Raw genomic sequence first — 22,670 nt, forward strand, 5'->3', positions numbered from 1 at the left:
ATTCCTCCGTGTCCCCCCTCCTCTCCTGTGTTCCTCTGTATCCCCCCTCCTCTCCTGTGTTCCTCCGTGTCCCCCCTCCTCTCCTGTGTTCCTCCGTGTCCCCCCTCCTCTCCCGTGTCTCCCCGTGGCCCCCTCGCCCCCTCCCGTGTCCCCCCTGTGTTCCCCCGTATTCCGTGTCCCCTCGTGTCTCCCCGTGACCCCCCGCGTCTCCCGTGTCCACCCGTGTCCCTGGGTCCCCCTCCTTGCCCCCCGACCTCTCCCGTGTCCCCCCCTCATCCAGTGGTGTGACGGGGGGGGGGGGCACGTCCGGCGGCTCTTAAAGGGGGCACGGCCCGGGGTGGGGCCCCCTCGGCGCGGGATGGAGCGCGGAGCGGCGGAGGAGGTTCAGGGGGATGGGGAGGGGGCGGCGGGGGCGGCAGGAGCGGGACAGAGCCCCCAAAATCCGGCTCTTCCCCTCCCGCCCGCCGCCGTTCTGCCGCCACTTCCCCCCCCCCACACTTTAAGGTCCGGCGGCGGGAACGGGAGGGGGGGGGAGGGGCCCGAGGGAAACGGTGGGGGCGGGGCTTGTGGGGGCGGGGCTTGTGGGGGCGGGGCTTGAGCCGACGCAGGCGGGGCCAAGAGGGAGGTGGCATCGGGGGTCCGAGGGGCGGGGTCAAAGCGAGGAGGCGGGGCCTGGGGCGGGGATTGAGGGGGTTCCCCCCCTCAGCTCCCCCCTTCCTTGTGACCCCTCTGATCCTTCCCCGTGTCCCTGTGGCCCCACCTGAAGCCCCCCAGACCCACCCCCCCGGAGCCAGAACACCCCAAATTCCTCACCTGACCCCCCCTACCCTCCCCATGGTGCCAGGACACCCCAAATTCCTCACCTGAACTCCCCCATCCAGTGCTGGACCACCCCGATGTCCCCCCACTGACCCCCACTGTGTCCCCCCCAGCCCCTCCTTGCACGCCCAGCCCACCCCTCTGACCCTCCCCTGTCCCCCCAGCCCCTCCCCTTGTCCCCATGGACATTCCAAATTCTCCCACCTCACCCCCCCCAGTCCCTCCCCGCGCCCCCAGCCCACCCCCCTGACCCTCTCCTGTCCCCCCAGCCCTTCCCTGTGCCCCCAGCCCACCTCCTGACCCTCCCCTTGTCCCCCCAGCCCCTGCCCGTGTCCCCGGCGCGGGGGGGTCGCCCCCGAGCCCCCGAGGTTGTCCGGCGGCAGCGGCGGCGGGAGTTGGACGCGCGGCGGAGCCGCTGCCGGATCCGCATCGGGGGGCACCTGGAGCGCTGGTGCCGCCTCAAGGAGCAGCTCGGCTTCGCCCTGCACTCCCAGCTCACCCAGTTCCTGCTCGACAGGTCGCTGGGGGGGTCCCCTAAGCCCCCCAAAACCTCCCCTCCCCACCCTGGGTTGGGGTCGGGTCGGCTCTGCCCCTGCTGACCCCATCCTGTCCCTGCAGGTACAGCAACCCCGGTGGCACCCGGAGCTCAGGTGGGTGCCTCCCCCTCCCCAAATTGGGATGTTGCCCACCCGGGGTGGGTGCCTCCCCCTCCCCAAAATCGGGGTGCTGCCCACCCATTTGGATGTCAGTGCAGAGAGAGGCTTCTTGGCCCTCCCAGGTTGAGTCTCCCCCCCCTCCCAAAACCCACCATTTTGGAACCATTTCCTCAAGGATTTCCGTGTTTTCCCTGTTTAACCCCCCCAAAACACCATTTAGGAGCCCTTTCCTCAAAGATTTCCATATTTTGCTATTTAACCCCCCCCAAACCCCCTTTTGGAACCATTTCCTCAAGGATTTCCACGTTTCCCCCAAACCCCTATTTTGGAACCATTTCCTCAAGGATTTCCACGTTTTCCCTGTTTAAACCCCACCCCCTCCCCATTTCGAAATCATTTCCTCAAAGATTTCCGTATTTCCCCCATTCGCGCCCCCCCAAACCCCCCTCTCTGACCCATTTCCTCAAGGATTTTCCCTATTTCTGGTGTCTCCCAGGGGATCCAGGGGAGCCTGGCCATCTCCACCCAGCCTCCCTGCAGCGCCTGGTGCTCCTGTCCCAGGGGCACAGGCAGGAATGCGGCTTCGTGCCCGATGTGCGGCCGCCGGCGCCGGGCAGTGCCGACCCCCTGGTCTGGGAGTGCGTGGCCGGGCACCGCTTCTCCTGGGGGGACCCCGGGGGGCGTGGGACACCCCCAGGAGCACCCCCGGAGCTGGAAGACCCCTTGGATAAGGAGGAGGAGGAAGAGGAAGAAGGGGTGGCCAGGGCAGGAGGGTGGCATGGCAGGGCTGGGGGAACAGGTGAGTTCCCCCCCCGCCCGGGGTCACCTCTGTGCCCTCAGCACCCCCTGGGTCCCCACCGTCACCCACCAGCACCCCCAACCCCATCCCGCTCTGGGGGCTCGTCCCACTGGGATCAGGGGTTGGGACAACCCCGGGGCCCTTCCCCGCCCTCCATCCTCACCCTTCTCCTCCTCTTCCTCTCATGGCCCCCCCATCACCCCCCTGTCCCCTTCCACCCCCCCATCACCCCCCTGTCCCCTTCCAGCCCCTCCCTCACCCTCCTCTCCCCTTCCAATCCCTTCCTGTCCCCTCCATCACCCTCCTGTCCCCTTCCACCCCCCCCCACCCTCCTGTCTCCCCCATCACCTTCCTGTCCCCTTCCAGCCCCCTCCTGTCCCCTTCCACTCCCCCCATCACCCTCCTGTCCTCCCCATCATCCCCCTGTCCCCTTCCAACCCCCTCCTGTCCCCTTCCACTCCCCCCCACCCTCCTGTCTCCCCCATCACCTTCCTGTCCCCTTCCAGCCCCCTCCTGTCCCCTTGCAGCCCCCCCATCACCCTCCTGTCCCCCCCATCACCCTCCTGTCCCCCCCCATCACCCCCCTGTCCCCTTGCAGCCCCCCAGGTGCCCCCAGAGCCGTCCCCCGTGGCAGCAGTGGGCGGGAGGTGAGTGGTGACCCCCCCAAATTGTCCCCTTTGGCCCCTTTGTCCCCCTCCCAGACTGATCCCCCCCCGTGTCCATGTCCTACAGCTCCAGCCCCGAGAAGGAGCCTGGGAATGAGCCCCGGGAGCAGGAGGAGCAGGAGCAGGAGAAGGACCAGAAGGAGGAGGAGGAGGAGGAAGATGACCTGGCCTACAGTGGTGACCTGAGGGACCAGAGCTACCACCCGGGCCTGGGCAGGTGAGGTCCCAGTACAGACCAGTGAGGCACTGGGAGCTCTCAGGCTCTTCCTCCTCTGTATCCCAGTACAGACCAGTGAGGCACTGGGAGCCTCTTGGGCTCCTCTTCTTGCCCATCCCATCTAACCCATGTCTAACCATGTCCAACCCACGTCCAACCCACGTCCAACCCACGTCCAACCCATGTCCAACCCATGTCTAACCATGTCCAACCAGGTCCAACCATGTCCAACCATGTCCAACCCATGTCCAACTGGGTCCAACCATGTCCAGCCATGTCCAACCCATGTCCAACCATGTCCAACTGGGTCCAACCCATGTCCAACCCATGTCCAACCCATGTCCAACCCATGTCCAACCATGTCCAACCCACATCCAACCCATGTCCAACCCATGTCCAACCCATGTCTTTCCATGTCCTTCCACATCCTTCCATGTCCAGCCCAAGTCCTTCTACGCCCAAACCTCATCCAGCCCATTCCCCCACAGACTCCCCCAACATCCCAGCCCCCCCCCAGCCCCCTCACCCACCCCATTTATCCCCCAAACCCCCTCACCCACCCCATTTATCCCCTGTTTTGGGGTCACAGGGGGAACATTTTGAGGTCACGGGGGGAGCATTTTGGGGTCACAGGGGGGGAGCGTTTTGGGGTCACAAGGGGAGCATTTTGGGGTCACAGGGGGAGGGTTTTGGGGTCACAGAGGGAACATTTTTGGGTCACCAAGGGGAGCGCTTTGGGGTCACAGGGGGAGCATTTTGGGGTCACAGGGGAGTATTTTGGGGTCACCAGAGGGAGCGTTTTGGGGTCACAGAGGGAGCATTTTGGGGTCATGGGGGAAGCATTTTGGGGTCACAGGGGGCAGTGTTTTGGGGTCACAGGGGGGAGCATTTTTAGGTCATTGGGGGAGCATTTTTAGGTCATTGGGGGAGCGTTTTGGGGGTCACTGGGGGGAGCGTTTTCGGGTCAGGGGGGAGCATTTTGGGGTCAGGGGGGAGCATTTTGGGGTCACAGGAGGAGCATTTTTGTGGTCACGGCGGAGTGTTTTGGGGTCACGGGGGAGCATTTTGGGGTCAGGGGGGAACATTTTGGGGTCACAGAGGGAGCATTTTGTGGTCACGGGGGGGAGTATTTTTGGGGTGGTCTGGGGGGGTTTCTGTCTCTGTCTCCATGCTGAGGGACCCGCTGGGACTACCCAAATGTGGACAGGTGTTGAGGGCAGGGTATGAGCCTTGTGTCCCCAAGGGGGGGTGCCCCCCTCCCCATGACCCCACTGGCGACCACAGGGCAGATCCGTGTTCCTGGGCCTGGTTTGGGTGTCCAGCACCCAAATTTGGAGGGTTTTTGGCTCCCTGACCTTGCTGGGGGGGGGGATCCCCAACCCCTGTGACCTTCGTGGGGAGCCAGGAGGGGCCGAGGGGGGGGAGGGATGGGGACAAAGACACCCCCAGCTCCAAATCCATGGATCCCAGCTCAGAATTCCCTGGTTTTGGGGCTAAATGACCCCAAATCCCTCCCTGGGGGGGGGTCTCTGCTAGTCTGGGATCTTCATCCTGGGATTGCATCCAAAGCTTGGGAATGGATTTTTTTAGGAGCAAATAAAGGATTTATTCCCCCTTTTTTGACTCCTGAGCTGTGTGTTTGTTCCAGTGCTTCCTGCTCCCAAGGGATGGGGGAAAAATGGGAGGGGAAAAAGAGAGAACTGATGGATTTAAAGTGGGATTTCCTTGGGAATTTCCTGGTGGGACAATGAGGGGACAAGGAGGGGACTCATGCAGGTTTTTCCCGTTGCAGCTGCCGGAGGAGGACGCAGGGGAAGGACGAGGAGGAGGCTCAGATCGGCCCCAAAAGGATCAGGTACCCAAAAAAAGGGGATGGGAAGGGGCTGGAGGAGCTCCCGGGGCTCTTCCCAACCCGTGGGGAGGATGAGGAGCAGCTCCAGGGAAGGTTTTAGGGGGGGAAAAAGAGGAAGCAGCTCCAAGGGGAGAAGGAAAAGAGGGAAAAGGGGTGAGGAAGGTGGAGGAGGGAGCCAGAGGGGCGCCCCAAAGGTTTTCCAGCCCTGCCCTGGGAAGGGTTTTCCTGGTTTTTGGTTTTTCCAGGAAGGCGGCGAAGCGCGAGATCCTCCTCTGCGACTTTGAGGGCTGCGGGAAAATCTTCTCCAAGCACCAGTACCTGAACGTGAGACCCTCAAACCTGCCTGAAACCCACCCAAACCCACCCAAATTCCACCCAAACCCACCCAAATCCCACCCAAAACTACCAAAAATCAGCCAAAGCCCGCCCCAAACCCGCCCAAACCCCACCCAAAACCACTCAAAACCTGCCAAAACCACCCAAACTCCCCCAAAACCCACCGAAAACCACTCAGAACCACCCAAACCCCACCCTGGGCCCCCTGGGGCCAGGATTTGGGATCTGAGGAGGGTTTTTCCTGATCCTGCAGCACCACCAGAAGTACCAGCATGGTACTTGTAGCCACCAGTGTGCTTGTAGCAAATGTGGGCAGAGCCCTTCCCAGATCATCGTTCACGCAGCCCAGCCATGATTTTGGATATTAATTTGGGAGTCTGGACTCATTGGTTTATTTGGTTCTGGAACTGGTATTTGGTTTATTTGGTTTTGGAAGCAGGTATTTGGTTAATTTTGTATTATGGGTACTTCAGGTTGCAAAGAAAGAATCTTGAAGAAATCCTTTCTGGTATTTTGGATATTAACTTGTGATTTCTGGACTTATAAGTTGATTTGGTTTGGAAACTGGTATTTGGTTTATTTTGTATCCTTGAACCATTGGAAACAAATTGGGACCCCTTTGGAGGGACAAAGCTGTTGATGCTCCAGGGGTTTCAGGACCCTGAGGATTCCAGTGCCCACTGAAAGTGTTATTCAGGGAGATCCTCTCAGTCCCTGGATGGGGGAGTTCCAAGCAAGATCCCTGGGATTTTATTAAGGCATTAAAAGGTTTATAAAAGGTATATAAAGGTATATAAAAGGTATATAAAGCTATATAAAAGGTGTACGTAACGAACATAGAAATGGAGCTCTATAATATAATATGATTGACTTATAAAAAGTTGTGATAGAACTGTAAAAGAAGAGGTGTGATGCCTCAGAGCTTTTTTGGCTGCCCAGGGAGGTGGTGGAGTCAGCGTCCCTGGAGGTGTTTAAGCAAAGACTGGCCATGGCACTGAGTGCCGTGCTCTGCTTGACGTGCTGGGATGGGGCGTAGGCTGGACCCCAGTTGATCTCACAAGTCTCTGCCAAGCTCAGGGACTTTGGGCTTCTGTGCCAGCCCAGCCTTTGGGGACAGCGTGCTGGTGGCTCAGAGGCTCCGTCCTTGCCTTGCCTTGCCCATCTCCTGGCTGCCAGGCAAGGGCCTTGTGACATCACAGCCTCTGTGGAACAGCACGGTGGCTGAAAACTGTCAGTGCTGCGTCCCCGTGCCCAGAGCCTGGGCAGAAGTCGTCTGGCAGGGACGGGCAGAGACTGTGCAGAGGTGTCAGCTCGTCCCGCAGCAGCACGATGCCCAGCCAGGGCATCTCCTGGCTCCTCAGGCTCTCGGTGCTCCTGCTCTTGCCTGGCCCACTCGAGCCTTGCAGCCGTGCCACAGGTGCCATTGCTGAGAACCGGGGTTTTCCTTGGATGGCCCCTTGCCAGAAAAGGCAGGAGAGGCTGGAGAGAGGGGAAGGAGGGGGGTCAGGCCGCTGGGATGGTGTCGGCGGGCCGTGAGCCCGAAGCCAGCAAGGCCTTGGGCCCCCACGGTGTCAGGGGAGGACTGAGAGCCCCCAGGGAGGAGGAAAGCTGGGCAGGCCCCAAGGCTGCTGGGCCTCTTCCTTGCCAGCCCTTTGGCCAAGGCCCCGAGGCAGAGGTGGGGCTCAGCCCCTGCACAGCAATGGGGCACAGGCTGAGCCCCAGGGACACCAGAGCCAGGCGGCCTGAGCTCTTCTTCCTGCAGCGTCTGCCTGGGGCAGCCCAGCCAGGCCTGAGTCTCTGCAGGAGAGGCCAAGCCCAGCCAGAGAGGGCTCAGCCCTCTGAGGCTGCACTCACTGCAAAGGGAACAAAACATTGGCCCAGAGGACATCCTGCCCCCAAATGGAGAACTGCAAAGGTCAAGAATAAAAAAGTCACCCCCCTCCATTCTTCAAGAAATGTTTAGAACTCTTTCCTAAAAGCATCCAGGACTCAGGTCACCCAATTTTCTCTCTGAGAAGGGTTTTTCCATCGTTCCCCTCAATTCCCAGGTTCAAGGGGGTCCCAGCACACTTTGGGATGTGTTGGATGCTGTGTTGGCATGCAGATGTCCCCCCAAAGCTCCCCCAGAACAGGGTGACACAAGGGGGGGGCACAAAGGGGTCCCCATTCCTGATCCATCCTGGAGCAACCACACTGGGGGCAACTGGGATCAGAGTGGGAGCAGCTGGGCCCCTCCTGGGCTCATACTGGGACCATACTGGGAGTGACTGCAATACTACTGGGAGTATGTGAGAGGCACTGCAACCATACTTGGATGACTGGGATCAATCTGGATTTGTACTGCAAGTGTCTGCAAGTTCCTGGGGCCATACTGGGACACATACTGGACACATGCTGAGATCATCCTGGGAGCAACTGGGACCATGCAGGGGCAAATGGCCTCCTCCAGGCAGTGACTGAAAGTGCCTGGGGCCATACTGGACTCAGACTGGGAGTCCCTGAGAGGGAAAGGAACATCCTGGGGGGGACTGGGAGCAACTGGGACCACCTTGAGGGCAACTGGGATCCTCTTGGGAGTGACTGGAAGTGACTGGGCCAGCAGCCGCTGCTGGCGGGGCCCGGCAGGCCTTGGCTGGGGGGAGCCGGGCGGCCTCTGCGCGTCCCGCGCTGGGGAGGGGACAGGAGAGGCAGCACAGTCAGGGCAGGGCTGCCTTGAGTCAATCCTCTGCTGCTTTACAATCTTCTCCAAATTCTCTGTATTTCTTTGGGGGAAATTTGTTCAACTCAGCTCTGTGCTGCTCAGCGAGAGCACTTTCCTTGACCGGGCAGGAATTCTCACCCTCCCCATTGCTCTGAGCCTGAACCCTGGACAGCTCTGAGGTCCCAAAGGGCTCCCTGTGCCCCAGTGCAGACTCAGGAGAGCTGCTCTGCCCACAAGTGACCTGCTGGTCAGCACACAGGTTCCCTGTGCTATTTGCACCTCTCTGTTGGTGGATGATCCACTTCAAAGATGCCTGGAAAAAAAGTGGGGTTTTGTGAAGACTCCACTTGCAAAATCAATTCCTCCCAACTCTTCCCTCTTTCTCTGTGCAGCTGAGCAGAGGGCGATGCAGAGGAGTGCTCAGGCTCTGCTGCCTGGAGCTGTCCCTGCCAGCAGCTGCTTCCCTGTGCCCAGGGCTGGGCCCTGGCAGTGCCTCCAGAGCCCATCCCAGCCCTGGGTGCTCAGCTCTGCCCTGCAGAGCCCTCCCAGCACAGGGCACTCTGGTGCCAGGGGCAGCTCTGGCTGGGCAGGCTCTGATGGCAACAGCAGAGCAACCCTGAGGAGGCTGGAAAAGCACCACTGCTGCTGCCTGTGAGGCCCAGGGGGCTGATTTCTGAAACTCCCTGTGCCACTGCCCTCAAAGAAGAACAGCTTTGGATTTTCCATGCTTCCTCCTGAATGGACACATGAATTGATCTTTCTCATTGCCCATCCCTGGGAACCTGAAGCAGAACACTGGAAGTACAGGATCCTTCCCTTTCAGGATGCCCCTGCCTTGCTGCATTTCCTGAAAATTCCTCTTAGAAACCCCCAGCAGTCATTTGGAGCTGTGATCATTCCTGACATGTGCTGCACCGTCTCGACAGCAGAAGGGCCCTGCCCTGCCTTCCCCTGTCAATTGGGGTTTGCTCCTTGCTCACAGCCCTTCTCCTTCAGCCCTGGAGCAGCTCCCCGGGCTGGCTGAGAGCTGCCCCTGGCAGGCAGCAGAGTCCCTGCCCAGCAGTGCCCTGGGCTGCAGGACCCTGCTCTGCCCCACAGCCCTGGGCACCCCCAGCTGCACCCCCGGCTTCACAGCTCTGCCAAAGTGCCCCCCAACAGCCCCCTCCTCACACATCCCATCGGCTGGGGCTGGGCCAGCTTTAGGAGATGCCTCCAGGAGCTGCCCCTGCACTGCCCTGCAGCCACAGACTGCCCGTGTGCAGCCCAGCCAAGATTCCTCCTGCAGGGAGCTCTCAGTCACCCTCCCAACCCTGAGCCCCTTGAAGCTCTGTGTGTGCCCTGCTGGTGTCCCTGAGCTGCCCTGGCAGTGCCCTCAGCCCTGCTGGGCTGTGCAGAGGAGCTGCTCCTGGGCAGAGCTGTCTCTCTGCAGCGCTGCCCGCTTGCCAGGAGCTCCCTGTGTGCCAGGAGCCCAGCCCAGCTCAGCAGCACAGACACAGCCCCAGGCACTGAATGACCCTTGGGGGTTGGGGATGAGTCCCTGAACATCAGACAAAGAGCAAGTTAAAGAAACCTCTGAAGAATTCCAAGTCATATCCAAGTCCACAGTTTCTCCTGGCGTTAATGGGTCCCACTGAGGGCCAGCACTCAGAAATTGTCCCCTGCTTCCAGTCAGAGCTGAAAACTGGAGGCAGTGATGACAGGTGGGGACAAGCAAAGTCCCGGGGTCTGTGATGCTGAATAAATCTGGATTTGTTTTGTTCTTGCAAAGGGCCAAGGCCTGACCCCCAGCCCCTGGGAAGGGAGATCCTGTGCCTGCCTCATTCCTCAGGGCTCTTGCTGGGGCTCTGGGATGTGGGGATGTGCAATGGCAAGGGCAGGAGCATGGGGCAGCACCTCTGTCTCAGTTGAGTGAGACTGAAATGTTTTGCTAAGGAGGATGAGTTATGAGGAAAACCAAACTCCTCCCTGTAAGCAACTGTAAATCGGAAATTAAGAGATTCCAGTTGAGGCAGTATGGAAAAAGGAAAAATAACAGCTCTTTATTAAAGGATATCTGTGTATTGGCAGAACAACAAAAAGGGGAAAAAGTGGAAAAGGGGAAAAAGGGCTCTTCCCACGAAACTCCCGCTGTCTGTGGCTGGCTGTGGCCGGGAATTCCCCCTTTTGGCCGATGAACACACGCCACTGCCAACAAGGGAGCGGAGGAGGGAAAGGGCGACCTCCTCCCCAAAAGGTTCCTCTGGAGGGGGGTCAAACCTGTCCCATGAAGTCCGAGCAGGTCCGGGCTGGGGGCAGAACAGGGCGCAGGAAACGAAGGCAAACGGGAACCAGCAAAGAGCCAGATGAGCAGGCCGAGAACAAAAGGACCTCGGAGCCTCTCCAACACACCCCTTGCCTGAGTTAAGGCCAAAGGGAAGGGCCTTGCCCTTTGCACAGGGGAAAGCAAAAAACTCCCCCCCCCCCCAGAGCCTTCTGAGGGCTCCCAACCTGCAATGTGGGCTGGGCCAGTTCTTTTGTGGGTGGGAGTCACCCAAGGCAAAGCCCCCTCCCCCATTCAACATCTTTCTTTACCAGTGGGGCAGGGGAAAGAAAAATTCCTGCTTGGTTTTTTAGAAGAAGTAAAGCTCTGCCAGGGATCCCCTCCCCCCTGCCCTCACTGCCCCCCAGTAACAGGGACTGGGGAGAACTGGGAGGCTTTACTGGGAACACTGGGAGCAGCCGGCAGGAGTCAGAAAAAAAGCAGGGCCGGGGTGGACACACGACCCCCCAAACTCAGCGTGGGGATGGACTGGGGGGTCCCGGCTGGGCCCGAGGCCACAGGGAGGGGCTGCGGCCGCCGGCGGCTCAGGAGCTCTGTGAGGAGAGAAAAGGGGGTGACACCGGGGAGGTGGGGCAGGGCGGGCACACGCACTTTGGGGGGGGGAGATGACCCCCGGTGACACCCCTTTACCTTCTCCCGCAGGTAGAAGCCGAGCCCCAGCGCCAGGAAGACCAAGCCCAAGACGAAGCCCCCGACCCCCACCAGGATCTTGCTGCGGACGGTGTCCGGTGGCATCTCTGGGGGAAGCCGGGGGGGTCAGCACCCCCAAAACCTCCTCCCACGCACCCCCCGGCACCCCACAGAGCCCGGCCCGCTCTCCCCCAGCCCACCCGGGGGTCCCTCAAACCTCCTGCCAGTCCCTTCCCAGCCTCTTTAGGGATTCCACCAAGCCCATCCCAGACCCTTTAGGACCCTCCAACCCCCTCCCATCACCACCAGCAGCCACCAAACTCCCTCCCAGTCGCCCCCAGTTGCCCCCTTTCCCCCCCGACCCCCCTGCCAGTGTGCCCCCGGTGCTGGGGGGGCCGGGCCGTACCCCAGTGCCGGCTCAGGGGGTGCTCCAGGCTGACGTGCTCCACCTGGCAGCTGTAGGTGACCCCGCGCCGGGGGGGGATTTCCAGCAGCACCAGCACCTGGTAGGTCCAGTCCCCGTTGGGGACCACGTCGGTGGCCACCACGTGCTCCGGCAGCTCCTGCCCATCCTGGAACCACCTCACCTGCACCGGCGCAGGGTAGAAATCCATCACGGAGCAGAGCAGGCGGCCGGGGCCGGGCTGGGAGCCCGACAGCACCAGCGAGATGGACACGCTGGGGGGCACTGGGAGGGACGGGGGAGACACTGGGCTGAGCTGGGGGGCACTGGGAGGGAGGGCAGAGGGCTTGGAGGGCGTTGGGAGGGACTGGGATGGCAGTGGGAGGGACTGGGAATAGAGTGGGGGAGAAGGGGCTGGGCTGGGGGGGCACTGGGGAGAGAGTTGGGAGATGTGGGAGTGCAGTGAGAACGACTGGGAATGGACTGTGAGGGTCTGGGAGTGAAGTGAGAGGGACTGGAAGTGAGCAGGAAGGACTGGGAGTGACTGGTGTGGACTGGGAAGGAAGCGATCGGGCCTGGGAGGCTGAGTCCTGGGGAGGGAACTCTTTGTTTTGGGTCTGCCTGGCAACTGGAGCGTCATCAGAGAGACGCGCTGAGATTGGCTGAGGGGCGTGAGCTCGGTGGGCCCAGCTGGGTGGAGACGCGAGGGGGCACTGGGAGAGACTGGGATGGACTGGGATGGACTCTGAAAAACTGGAATGGACTAGGAGAGGCTAGGGGGCACTGGAAGACTGGGAGAGACTGGAAAGAACTGGGAAGAACTGGGAGGGGCCGAAGGCCACGGGATGGAAATAGGGAGGACTGAGGGGTCTGGGGTGATTCGCAGGGAGGGTTTGAGGGGCTCCAGGGTCATTCACCGGGGCAGGGCCCGAGGGGACCCGCTCTGCCCCACGCTCACCTCTCCTCTCCACGCTGAACGGGCCGTAACACTTGTAGTTGTGCCGGCAGCACCCATCTGCCAGAGACCGGACGTACTCCAGAATGTCCTGGTCGCTGTTCCATTCCCTGGCAACCTTCTCCCCATGCGGGGTGTCCCCCACAAACACCCCCACATCGCTGTCGAAGTGCACGTACTGCTCCCGGTTGTAGATGCGCCTCAGTATGGTCCTCACGCGCTCGGTGCCGTTGATGAAGTGACACTCGTATTTAAACATGTCGTGGAACACCCCTGTGTGTGCAGGACACGGGTCAGGGGGTGCCCCGTCCCCACCCATCATCCCTCAGCCCCCCACAGCAGGCTGGGAGCTCAGGGGGCTACACCGGACCCCCCTTTCACACCCCCTCTGCCCCACGGACACCCCAGCACCGGCTCTTGGCTGGGGGGGAACTCCCCCATCAGCCCCCGGGGATGGACAGGGGGGTTGGGGAGCCCCCAATGCGGATCCGACCCCCCCCAGAGCCCCAGGAAACCGCTCCAGGGCTCAAGAGACACTCAGGGACCCCCAGGGCACCCCTCTGCCTGCTCTCCCACACCTTGCCCCCCTCTTCCACCACTTTCCCACCGTCCCCCCAATCCCCAGATCCCCCCTCCCTCACTTTGGGGCTCCCACCACCCTCCCACTCACTCCGGGCCTTCCAACCCCTCTCCCACTCACTTTTGGGGCTCCCACTCCCTCTTTTCTCCCCTCTTTCCCCCCCTTTCCCATCCCCCGCTCACCCGACAGCTCCTCGCCCGCAGCCGGGGGGGCTCCCAGCACCACCAGCACCGCCAGCACGGCCCCAGCTCCCCGCACACGCTCCATGCCCAGCGCCGGACAGCTGCTGACAGCCCAAAACCAGCCGGGCGGCGCCGTTTTGGGGCTTTTTGGGCGCACTCGGATTGGCTGAGGGCAAAGGCCGGCGGCGGTTTGGGGCCGTGTTGGAGCCTGGTCTTCCCGGCGACTGATGAGTCATCAGCGCGGTGCGCTGGGATTGGGCGCGGGCGGCGTGGGCGCTTTGGGATTGGCTGAGGGCCGTTGGGGGCCCCCGCGGCAGCCCCAGGGCTGGGGGGGGTCCAAGGTGGGTTTTGAGGGGGTCCCGAATTCCTGGAGCTGGCATTTAAGGTGATCTGGATGCGTTGGAATGATGTTCTGGGTGGCCGCGGGTGCCCAATAACCCCCTTTTCCCGGGATTTTGGGAGTCTGGGAGTGCCCAAACCTCCCCTGTTCCCAGGAGTTTTAGGGTCTGGGAGTGTCCTAACCCCTCTTTTCCAATGTTTTGGGGTCTGGGAGTACCCAAACCCCATTTTTTCCATGATTTTGGGGGTCTGGGAGTGCCCCAAACCCCCTTGTTCCCAGGATTTTTGGGCTCTGGATGTGCCCAAACCCCCCCCCCCCCCCCCCCCCGTTCCATGATTTTTGGGGGGCTTGGAGTACTCAAACCCCCTTTTCCCACAATATTTTGGGCTCTGGGAGTGCCCAAACCCCCCTGTTCCCGGGATTTTAAGCATCTAGCAGAGCCCATACCCCCATGTTCCCAAATTTTTTAGGGTCTGAATGTTCCCAAACCCCCTGTTCCTTGGTTTTTGGGGGGGCTGGGAATGTCCAAAACCCCCGATCCCAAGATTTTTAGGGTATGGATGTGTCCAAACCCACCTTTCTCCAGGATTTTGGGGGTCTGGGAGTGCCCCTGTTGACCAAAAAACGAGCTCAGGGCGGTCTCTGATTGGCTGAGCCCGATCGGGGCTCAGTTTGGGACTCGTCTGCCCGGCAACTGATGACGCAACAACTGCGCTCGCTCCCATTAGCTGCTCTTGCTGCTGACCCCGCCCGGGCCTCGGGGGGTCCAAGGTAGGTTTTGGGGGTTCCCGGATTGCTGGGGATGGGGTTTGGGGTGACCTGGATACGTTAGAATGAGGTTTTGGGTGGTCACGGGTGCCAAATAACCCCCAGTTCCCGGGATTTTGATGGAGTCTGGGAGTGCCCCAACACCCACTGTTCCCAGGAATTTTAGCATCTGGGAGTGCCCAAACCCCTCTTTTTCAATATTTTGGCCTCTGGATGTGCCCAAATCACCTTTCTCCAGGATTTTTAATGTCTGGCAGTGCCGAAACCCCCCCGTTCCCAGGATTCTTTGAGCCCCCCCACTTCTCCCCAAAACAGGACTGCAGAGCACTGGGAAGCTTTACTGGGAACACTGGAAACAGCTGGTTAGTGCGGGAAGAAATGCAGGGAAGGGGGGGACAGGCGACCCCCCCAAATGAGCGCAGGGTTTGGGGGGTCCCTGCTGGGCCCGTGGCCACGGGGAGGGGCTGCGGCCGCCAGCGGCTCAGGAGCTCTGTGGGGAGAGAAAAGGGGGTGAGAGCAGGGTGGGAGGGATGGGGGGGTACAGAGGCTGTGGGAGAGCAAGGGGGGGGACACGACCCCCATTTGGGGACCCCCCTTTACCTTCTCCAGCAGGTAGAAGCCGAGCCCCAGCGCCAGGAAGACCAAGCCCAAGACGAAGCCCCCGACCCCCACCAGGATCTTGCTGCGGACGGTGTCCGGTGGCATCTCTGGGGGGAGCCGGGGGGGTCAGCACCCCCAAAACCTCCTCCCACGCACCACCTGGCACCCCACAAAAGAGCCCGGCCCGCTCTCCCCCAGCCCACCCGGGGGTCCCTCAAACCTCCTGCCAGTCCCTTCCCAGCCCCTGTAGGGATCCCACCCGGCCCCTCCCGGCCCGTTTAGGACCCTCCAACCCCCTCCCATCACCCCCAGAAACCCCCAAACTCCCTCCCAGTTGCCCCCAGTTGCCCCCCCGGTGCTGTGGGGTCCGGGCCGTACCCCAGTGCCGGCTCAGGGGGTGCTCCAGGCTGACGTGCTCCACCTGGCAGCTGTAGGTGACCCCGCGCCGGGGGGGGATTTCCAGCAGCACCAGCACCTGGTAGGTCCAGTCCCCGTTGGGGACCACGTCGGTGGCCACCACGTGCTCCGGCAGCTCCTGCCCATCCTGGAACCACCTCACCTGCACCGGCGCAGGGTAGAAATCCATCACGGAGCAGAGCAGGTGGCCGGGGCCGGGCTGGGAGCTCGACGGCACCAGCGAGATGGACACGCTGGGGGGCACTGGCAGGGACGGGGGAGACACTGGCTCAGCTGGGGGGCACTGGGAGGGAGGGCAGAGGGCTTGTAGGACATTGGTAGGTATTGGGATGGCAGTGGGAGGGAGTGGGAATAGAGTGGGGGAGAAGGGGCTGGGCTGGGGGGGCACTGGGGAGAGAGTTGGGAGTTGTGGGAGTGCAGTGAGAACGACTTGGAATGGAGTGAGAGGGTCTGGGAGTGGATTGAGAGGGACTGGGAATGTCTCGTCTGGACCGGGAAGGAAGCGCTCGGGACTGGGAGGCTGAGTCGTGGTGAGGGAAATCTGCTTTGGGTCTGCCTGGCAACTGGAGCGTCATCAGAGAGACGCGCTGGGATTGACTGAGGGGCGTGAGCTCCGTGGCCCCAGCGGGGTGGAGACGGGGGGGGGGCACGGGGAGAGACTGGGATGGACTGGGAGGGGGCAAAATGCCACAGGACGGGCACAGGGAGTGCTGAGGGATCTGGGGTGATTCTCAGGGAGAGTTTGAAGGGCTCTAGGCAGGGGCCGAGGGGACCCGCTCTGTCCAACGCTCACCTCTCCTCTCCACGCTGAACGAGCTGAACAGCTTGTAGTTGTGCCGGCAGTGCCTGTCCACCCTACCCCCTATGTACTCCATCCATCCTTGGTTCCAGTTCCCGCACCTGGCCAGGATCTCCCCATACGGGGTGTCCCCCACAAACACCCCCACATCGCTGTCAAAGTGCATGAACTGCTCCCGGTTGTAGACGAACCTCTGCACAAACCTCACCTGCTCGGTGCCGTTGATGAAGTAACACTCGCACTTTGCCATGTGCTGGAACACCCCTGTGTGTGCAGGACACAGGACAGGGGGTGCCCCGTCCCCACCCATCATCCCTCAGCCCCCCACAGCAGGTTGGGAGCTCAGGGGGCCACCCCGAACCCTCCTTTCCCACCCCCCTCTGCCCCACGGACGCCCCAGCACCGGCTCTTGGCTGGGGGGGAACTCCCCCATCAGCCCCCGGGGATGGACAGGGGGGTTGAGGGACCCACCTCCAGTGCGGATCCGACCCCCCCAGAGCCCCAGGGAACCGATTCAGGGCTCAAGGGACACCCAGGGACCCCCATGGCATCCCTCTGTCTGCTCTCCCACACCCCCTTGCCCCCCTCTCCCACCCCTTTCCCACCGTCCCCCCAATCCCCAGACCCCACCCCCTCCCTCACTTTCGGGTTCCCATCCCTCTCCCACTCAGTCCGGGCCTTCCAACCTCCCTCGCACTCACTTTTGGGGCTCCCACCCCCTCTTTTCTCCCCTCTTGCCCCCCCTTTCGCACCCTGCCCGCCCCCCCCGCTCACCCGACAGCTCCTCGCCCGCAGCCGGGGGGGCTCCCAGCACCACCAGCACCGCCAGCACGGCCCCAGCTCCCCGCACACGCTCCATGCCCAGCGCCGGACAGCTGCTGACAGCCCCAAACCAGCCGGGCGGCGCCGTTTTGGGGGGTTTGGGGCGCGCTGGGCTTGGCTGAGGGCGCAGTTGGGGCCCTTTTTTCGAGGCGTCTTCCCGGCGACTGATGAGTCATCAGCGCGGCGCGCTGGGATTGGGCGCGGGCGGCGTGGGCGCTTTGGGATTGGCTGAGGGCCCTTGGGGGCCCCCGCGGCAGCCCCGGGGCTGGGGGGTTCGGGGGGGTCCGTAGGCTGCGGGGGAGGGGGGAGCTCAGGACCCACCAGAAAGGCCCAGCCAGGTCTCCCAAAGCTCAGGGCAACCCAAAAATGCCCAGCCGGGGCTCCCGCAGCTCCAGTGAACCTCAAACAGAGGATAAAGTTGTCCCGATGCTCAGAGTTGCCCCAAACAAGAGGGAGATGGGGGGCTGAGGGTGCCCAATCCCCCTTTTTCCGGCATTTTTGGTAGTACCCAAACCCCTGTTTTCCACGACTTTTGGGGACCTGGGGGTTCTCTGCATTTTGGGGGGGAGGGGGGTCTGGTTGTGCCCAAATAGCCCTTTGAGTAAGATGTGGGGGCTCTGGGGGTGCTCAACACCTGCTGTTACCAGGTTCTTGTGGTATGGCGGTGCCCAAACCCACCTATTCGTCGGGTTTTGGGAAGCTGTCACTGCCCAACGCCCCCCTCCCCCTCCCCCCCATGTTCCCAGAAATTTTGGGATCTTGGTGTGCCCAAACCTCTGTTTTCCCACAATATTTGGGGTCTGTGTGTGCCAAATTCCCCCTGTTCCCTCAGGGGCTGGCAGTGCCCAAAGCCACTTTTTCCAGAATTTTCCAAAGTCTGGGAGCGCCAAAAGCTCGGTTTTCCCTGATTTTGTGGGCCTGGACCTGCACAATGTGAGGATTTTGAGGGGTTGGGTGTGACTAAACATCCTTGTCCCAAAGATTTTGTGTCTCTGGACGTGCTCAAACCCCCCTGTTCCTGAGATTTTGGGTGTGTTGGGAGTGCACAAACCCCCCTGTTTCCAAGAGTTTGAAGAGGCTGGGAGCCTTTAAGTCCCACTTTTCCAATATTTGGTGGTCTGGGAGTGCTCCAACTCCCTTGTTCCTGGAAATTTAAGGGTCTAGGAGAGCCCATACAACGCATTCCCAAGATTTTTGGGGTCTGAATATTCTCAAACACCCTTTTCCTGGGTTTTTGGGAGGCTGACATTGCCCAAACCCCCTGTTATCAGGATTTTAGAGCTCCCCACATCCCCAAACCACCTTTCTCCAGGATTTTGTAGATCTGGGAGTGCCCAAACCCCCTAGTTCCCAGGATTTTCAGAGTCCCCCCACTTCTCCCCAACAACCAGGACTGCAGAGCACTAAGAAGCTTTACTGGGAACACTGGGAACAGCTGGGTGGGGTGAGAACAAAAGCAGGGAAGGGGGGGACAGGCGACCCCCCCAAATCAGCGCAGGGTTTGGGGGGTCCCGGCTGGGCCCGAGGCCACGGGGAGGGGCTGCGGCCGCCGGCGGCTCAGGAGCTCTGTGGGGAGAGAAAAGGGGGTGAGAGCAAAGGGGCTGGGGGGGCAGGGGGGGGCACAGAGGCTGTGGGAGAGCAAGGGGGGGGTCCACGACCCCCATTTGGGGACCCCGCTTTACCTTCTCCTGCAGGTAGAAGCCGAGCCCCAGTCCCTTCCCAGCCCCCTTAAGGATCCCACCCAGACCCTCCCGGCCCCTTTAGGACCCTCCAACCCCTCTCCCAGCACGCCCAGCACCCCCCAGTCTCCCTCCCAGTTGCCCCCAGTTTCCCCCTTTCCCCCCTGGCCCCCTGCCAGTGTGCCCCCGGAGCCGTGGCTGGACATTTTTGGTGGGCCCTGAGCTCCCCCCTCCCCCGCAGCCCACAGACCCCCCCGAACCCCCCAGCCCCGGGGCTGTCGCGGGGCCCCCCAACGGCCCTCAGCCAATCCCAAAGCGCCCACGCCGCCCGCGCCCAATCCCAGCGCGCCGCGCTGATGACTCATCAGTCGCCGGGAAGACGCCTCGAAAAAAGGGCCCCAACTGCGCCCTCAGCCAAGCCCAGCGCGCCCCAAACCCCCCAAAACGGCGCCGCCCGGCTGGTTTTGGGCTGTCAGCAGCTGTCCGGCGCTGGGCATGGAGCGTGTGCGGGGAGCTGGGGCCGTGCTGGCGGTGCTGGTGGTGCTGGGAGCCCCCCCGGCTGCGGGCGGGGAGCTGTCGGGTGAGCGGGGGGGGGGGGGCGGGAAGGGGTGTGGGGTGGGAAAGGGGGGGAAAGAGGGGGTGGGAGCCCCAAAAGTGATTAGGAGGGGGTTTGTAGGGAAGTTTGGAGTTAGTGGGAGGGTGGTGGGAGCCCGAAAGTGAGGGCGGGGGGTTCTGGGGATTGGGGGGACGGTGGGAAAGGGAGGGGGGGAAAGGGGTGGTGGGAGAGCAGGCAGAGAGGTGCCATGGGGATCCCTCGGTGTTCCTTGAGCCCTGGTGGGGGGTTCAGTTCCTGGGGCTCTGGAGGGGGTTGCATCCGCATTGTGGGGGTCCCCAACCCCGCTGTCCATCCCCGGGGGACTGATGAGGGGGTTCCCCTCACTCAAGAGCCAGTGCTGGGGCGTCCGTGGGACGGAGTGGGTTGGGAAAGGGGGGTCCGGGGTGGCCCCTTGAGCTCCCACCCTGCTGTGGGGGGCTGGGGGATAATGGGGGGGGACGGGGCACCCCCTGACCCGTGTCCTGCACACACAGGGGTGTTCCAGTGGATGGGAAAACAGGAGTGTCATTTCATCAATGGCACCGAACAGGTGAGGTTCCTGGAGAGGCACTTCTACAACCGGGAGCAGCTCCTGCATTTTGACAGCGATGTGGGGGTCTATGTGGGGGACACCCCATTTGGGGAGATCCAGGCCAGAGACTACAACAGCCACCGTGAATATCTTAAGTACAAACGGGGTCAGGTGGACACGTACTGCCGGTCCAACTACAAACTTGGTACCCCGTTCAGCGTGGAGAGGAGAGGTGAGCGTGGGGCAGAGCGGGTCCCCTCGGGCCCTGCCCCGGGAATGACCCTGGAGCCCCTCAAACCCTCCCTGGGAATCACCCCAGACCTCTCAGCCCTCCCTGTGCCTGTTCCCGTCGCCTTATGCCCACCCCGAGTTCCTCTCAGTCCATCCCAGTCCATCCCAGTCTCTCCCAGTGCCCCCCCCGTCTCCACCCCACTGGGGCCACCGAGCTCACGCCCCTCAGCCAATCCCAGCGTGTCTCTCTGATGACGCTCCAGTTGCCAGGCAAACTCAAAGCAAAGAGTTCCCTCATCAGGACTCAGCCTCCCAGTCCCGATCGCTTCCTTCCCAGTCCAGACCAGTCATTCCCAGTCCCTCTCACTTAACTCTTAGTCCCTCTCATTCCACTCTCAGACCCTCTCGATCCATTCCCAGTCGTTCTCACTTCACTCCCACATCTCTCAAATCTCTCCCCAGTGCCCCCCCCAGCCCCTCCCCTTCTACCCCAGTCTATTCCCAGTCCCTCCCACTGCCATCCCAGTCCCTCCCAGTGCCATCCCAATCCCTACCAACGTCTTCTAAGCTCTCTCCCCTCCCTCCCAGTGCCCCCCAGCTGAGCCGAGTGTCTACCCCGTCCCTCCCAGTGCCCCCCAGCGTGTCCATCTCGCTGGTGCCGTTGAGCTCCCAGCCCGGCCCCGGTCACCTGCTCTGCTCCGGGATGGATTTCTACCCTGCGCCGGTGCAGGTGAGGTGGTTCCAGGATGGGCAGGAGCTGCCGGAGCACGTGGTGGCCACCGACGTGGTCCCCAACGGGGACTGGACCTACCAGGTGCTGGTGCTGCTGGAAATCCCCCCCCGGCACGGGGTCACCTACAGCTGCCAGGTGGAGCACGTCAGCCTGGAGCACCCCCTCAGCCGGCACTGGGGTACGGCCCGGCCCCCCCAGCACCAGGGGCACACTGGCAGGGGGGCCGGGGGGGAAAGGGGGTAACTGGGGGCAACTGAGAGGGAGTCTGGTGGGTGCAGGGGGTGCTGGGAGGGGGTGGGAGGGTCCTAAAGGGTCTGGGATGGGCTGGATGGGATCCCTGCAGGGGCTGGGAAGGGCCTGGTAGGAGGTTTGAGGGACCCCCGGGTGGGCTGGGGGAGAGCGGGCCGGGCTCTGTGGGGTGCCGGGGGGTGCGTGGGAGGAGGTTTTGGGGGTGCTGACCCCCCCGGCTCCCCCCAGAGATGCCACCGGACACCGTCCGCAGCAAGATCCTGGTGGGGGTCGGGGGCTTCGTCTTGGGCTTGGTCTTCCTGGTGCTGGGGCTCGGCTTCTACCTGCGGGAGAAGGTAAAGGGGGTCCCCAAATGGGTCGAGTCCCCCCCCTTGCTCTCCCACAACCTCTGGGCCCCCCCTGTCCCCCCAGTACTTTTCTCTCACCCCCTTTTCTCTCCCCACAGAGCTCCTGAGCCGCCGGCAGCCGCAGCCCCTCCCTGTGGCCTCGGGCCCAGCCGGGACCCCCCAGTCCAGCCCCACGCTGAGTTTGGGGGGTCGTGTGTCCCCCCAAGACCTGCTTTTATTCTGACCCCAACCAGCTGCTCCCAGTGTTCCCAGGAAAGCTTCCCAGTTCTCCCCAGTCCCTGTTATTGGGGAGCAGTGAGGGCAGGGGGGAGGGGATCCCTGTCATAGCTTTACTTCTTCTAAAAAACCAAGCAGGAATTTTTCTTTCCCCTGCCCCACTGAAAAAGAAAGATGTTCAATGGGGGAGGGGGCTTTGCCTTGGGTGACTCACACCCACAAAAGAACTGGCCCAGCCCACATTGCAGGTTGGGAGCCCTCAGAAGGCTCTGGGGGGTGGAGTTTTTTGCTTTCTCCTGGGCAAAGGGCAAGGCCCTTCCCTTTGGCCTTAACTCAGGCAAGGGGTGTGTTGGAGAGGCTCCGAGGTCCTTTTGTTCTCGGCCTGCTCATCTGGCTCTTTGCTGGTTCCCGTTTGCCTTCGTTTCCTGCGCCCTGTTCTGCCCCCAGCCCGGACCTGCTCGGACTTCACGGGAGAGGTTTGACCCCCCTAGAGAGGAACCTTTTGGGGAGGAGGTCGCCCTTTCCCTCCTCCGCTCCTGTGTTGGCAGTGGCGTGTGTTCATCGGCCAAAAGGGGGAATTCCCGGCCACAGCCAGCCACAGACAGCGGGAGTTTCGTGGGAAGAACCCCTTTTTCCCCTTTTCCACTTTTTCCCCTTTTTGTTCTTCTGCCAATACACAAATATCCTTTAATAAAGAGCTGTTATTTTTCCTTTTTCCATACTTCCTCAATTGGAGTCTCTTAATTTCAGATTTACAGTTGCTTAGAGGGAGGAGTTTGGTTTTCCTCATAACTCATCCCCCTTAGCAAAACACTTCAGTCTCACTCAACTGAGACAGAGGTGCTGCCCCATGCTCCTGCCCTTGCCTTTGCACATCCCCACATCCCAGAGCCCCAGCAAGAGCCCTGAGGAATGAGGCAGGCACAGGATCTCCCTTCCCAGGGGCTGGGGGTCAGGCCTTGGCCCTTTGCAAGAACAAAACAAAGCCAGATATATTCAGCATCACAGACCCCGGGACTTTGTTTGTCCCCACCTGTCATCACTGCCTCCAGTTTTCGGCTCTGACTGGAAGCAGGGGACAATTTCTGAGTGCTGGCCCTCAGTGGGACCCATTAACGCCAGGAGAAACTGTGGACTTGGATCTGACTTGGAATTCTTTGGAGGTTTCTTTAACTTGCTCTTTGTCTGATGTTCAGGGACTCATCCCCAACCCCCGAGGGTCATTCA

General features: G+C 61.8%; 5 protein-coding genes and 2 pseudogenes across 8 annotated transcripts in view; 3 read left to right on the forward strand and 4 right to left on the reverse strand.

Annotated features, from left to right (window-relative positions):
- Nucleotides 1–22,670, forward strand: part of LOC135404800 (class II histocompatibility antigen, B-L beta chain-like) — a 230,248-nt pseudogene that overhangs the window by 200,739 nt on the left and 6,839 nt on the right.
- Nucleotides 1–22,670, reverse strand: part of LOC135404463 (C-type lectin domain family 2 member B-like) — a 110,472-nt gene that overhangs the window by 33,158 nt on the left and 54,644 nt on the right. The window lies entirely within an intron of this gene.
- Nucleotides 1–22,670, forward strand: part of LOC135404462 (C-type lectin domain family 2 member D-like) — a 110,023-nt gene that overhangs the window by 24,344 nt on the left and 63,009 nt on the right. The gene's annotated exons all lie outside the window — the stretch shown is intronic.
- The window catches only part of LOC135404803 (uncharacterized), a 79,139-nt pseudogene that overhangs the window by 4,966 nt on the left and 51,503 nt on the right, over nt 1–22,670 (reverse strand).
- On the forward strand, nt 295–5,699 carry LOC135405999 (zinc finger protein 692-like). Its single transcript, XM_064640510.1, has 8 exons — nt 295–382; nt 1,140–1,336; nt 1,438–1,469; nt 2,873–2,921; nt 3,007–3,156; nt 4,949–5,011; nt 5,254–5,332; nt 5,598–5,699. Exons 1-8 carry the CDS (start codon nt 359–361, stop codon nt 5,697–5,699), a joined length of 696 nt encoding a protein of 231 aa, XP_064496580.1. The 5' UTR covers nt 295–358.
- On the reverse strand, nt 10,890–13,627 carry LOC135406000 (class II histocompatibility antigen, B-L beta chain-like). Its single transcript, XM_064640511.1, has 5 exons — nt 13,116–13,627; nt 12,357–12,626; nt 11,402–12,088; nt 10,996–11,102; nt 10,890–10,898 (listed from the first exon to the last, which is right to left on the reverse strand). Exons 1-5 carry the CDS (start codon nt 13,198–13,200, stop codon nt 10,890–10,892), a joined length of 1,158 nt encoding a protein of 385 aa, XP_064496581.1. The 5' UTR covers nt 13,201–13,627.
- Nucleotides 14,705–17,093, reverse strand: LOC135406227 (class II histocompatibility antigen, B-L beta chain-like). Its single transcript, XM_064640670.1, has 5 exons — nt 16,814–17,093; nt 16,034–16,303; nt 15,172–15,483; nt 14,824–14,930; nt 14,705–14,713 (listed from the first exon to the last, which is right to left on the reverse strand). Exons 1-5 carry the CDS (start codon nt 16,896–16,898, stop codon nt 14,705–14,707), a joined length of 783 nt encoding a protein of 260 aa, XP_064496740.1. The 5' UTR covers nt 16,899–17,093.

Source organism: Pseudopipra pipra, chromosome W (assembly GCF_036250125.1).
Source record: "Pseudopipra pipra isolate bDixPip1 chromosome W, bDixPip1.hap1, whole genome shotgun sequence".
NCBI classification, from domain to species: Eukaryota; Metazoa; Chordata; class Aves; order Passeriformes; family Pipridae; genus Pseudopipra; species Pseudopipra pipra.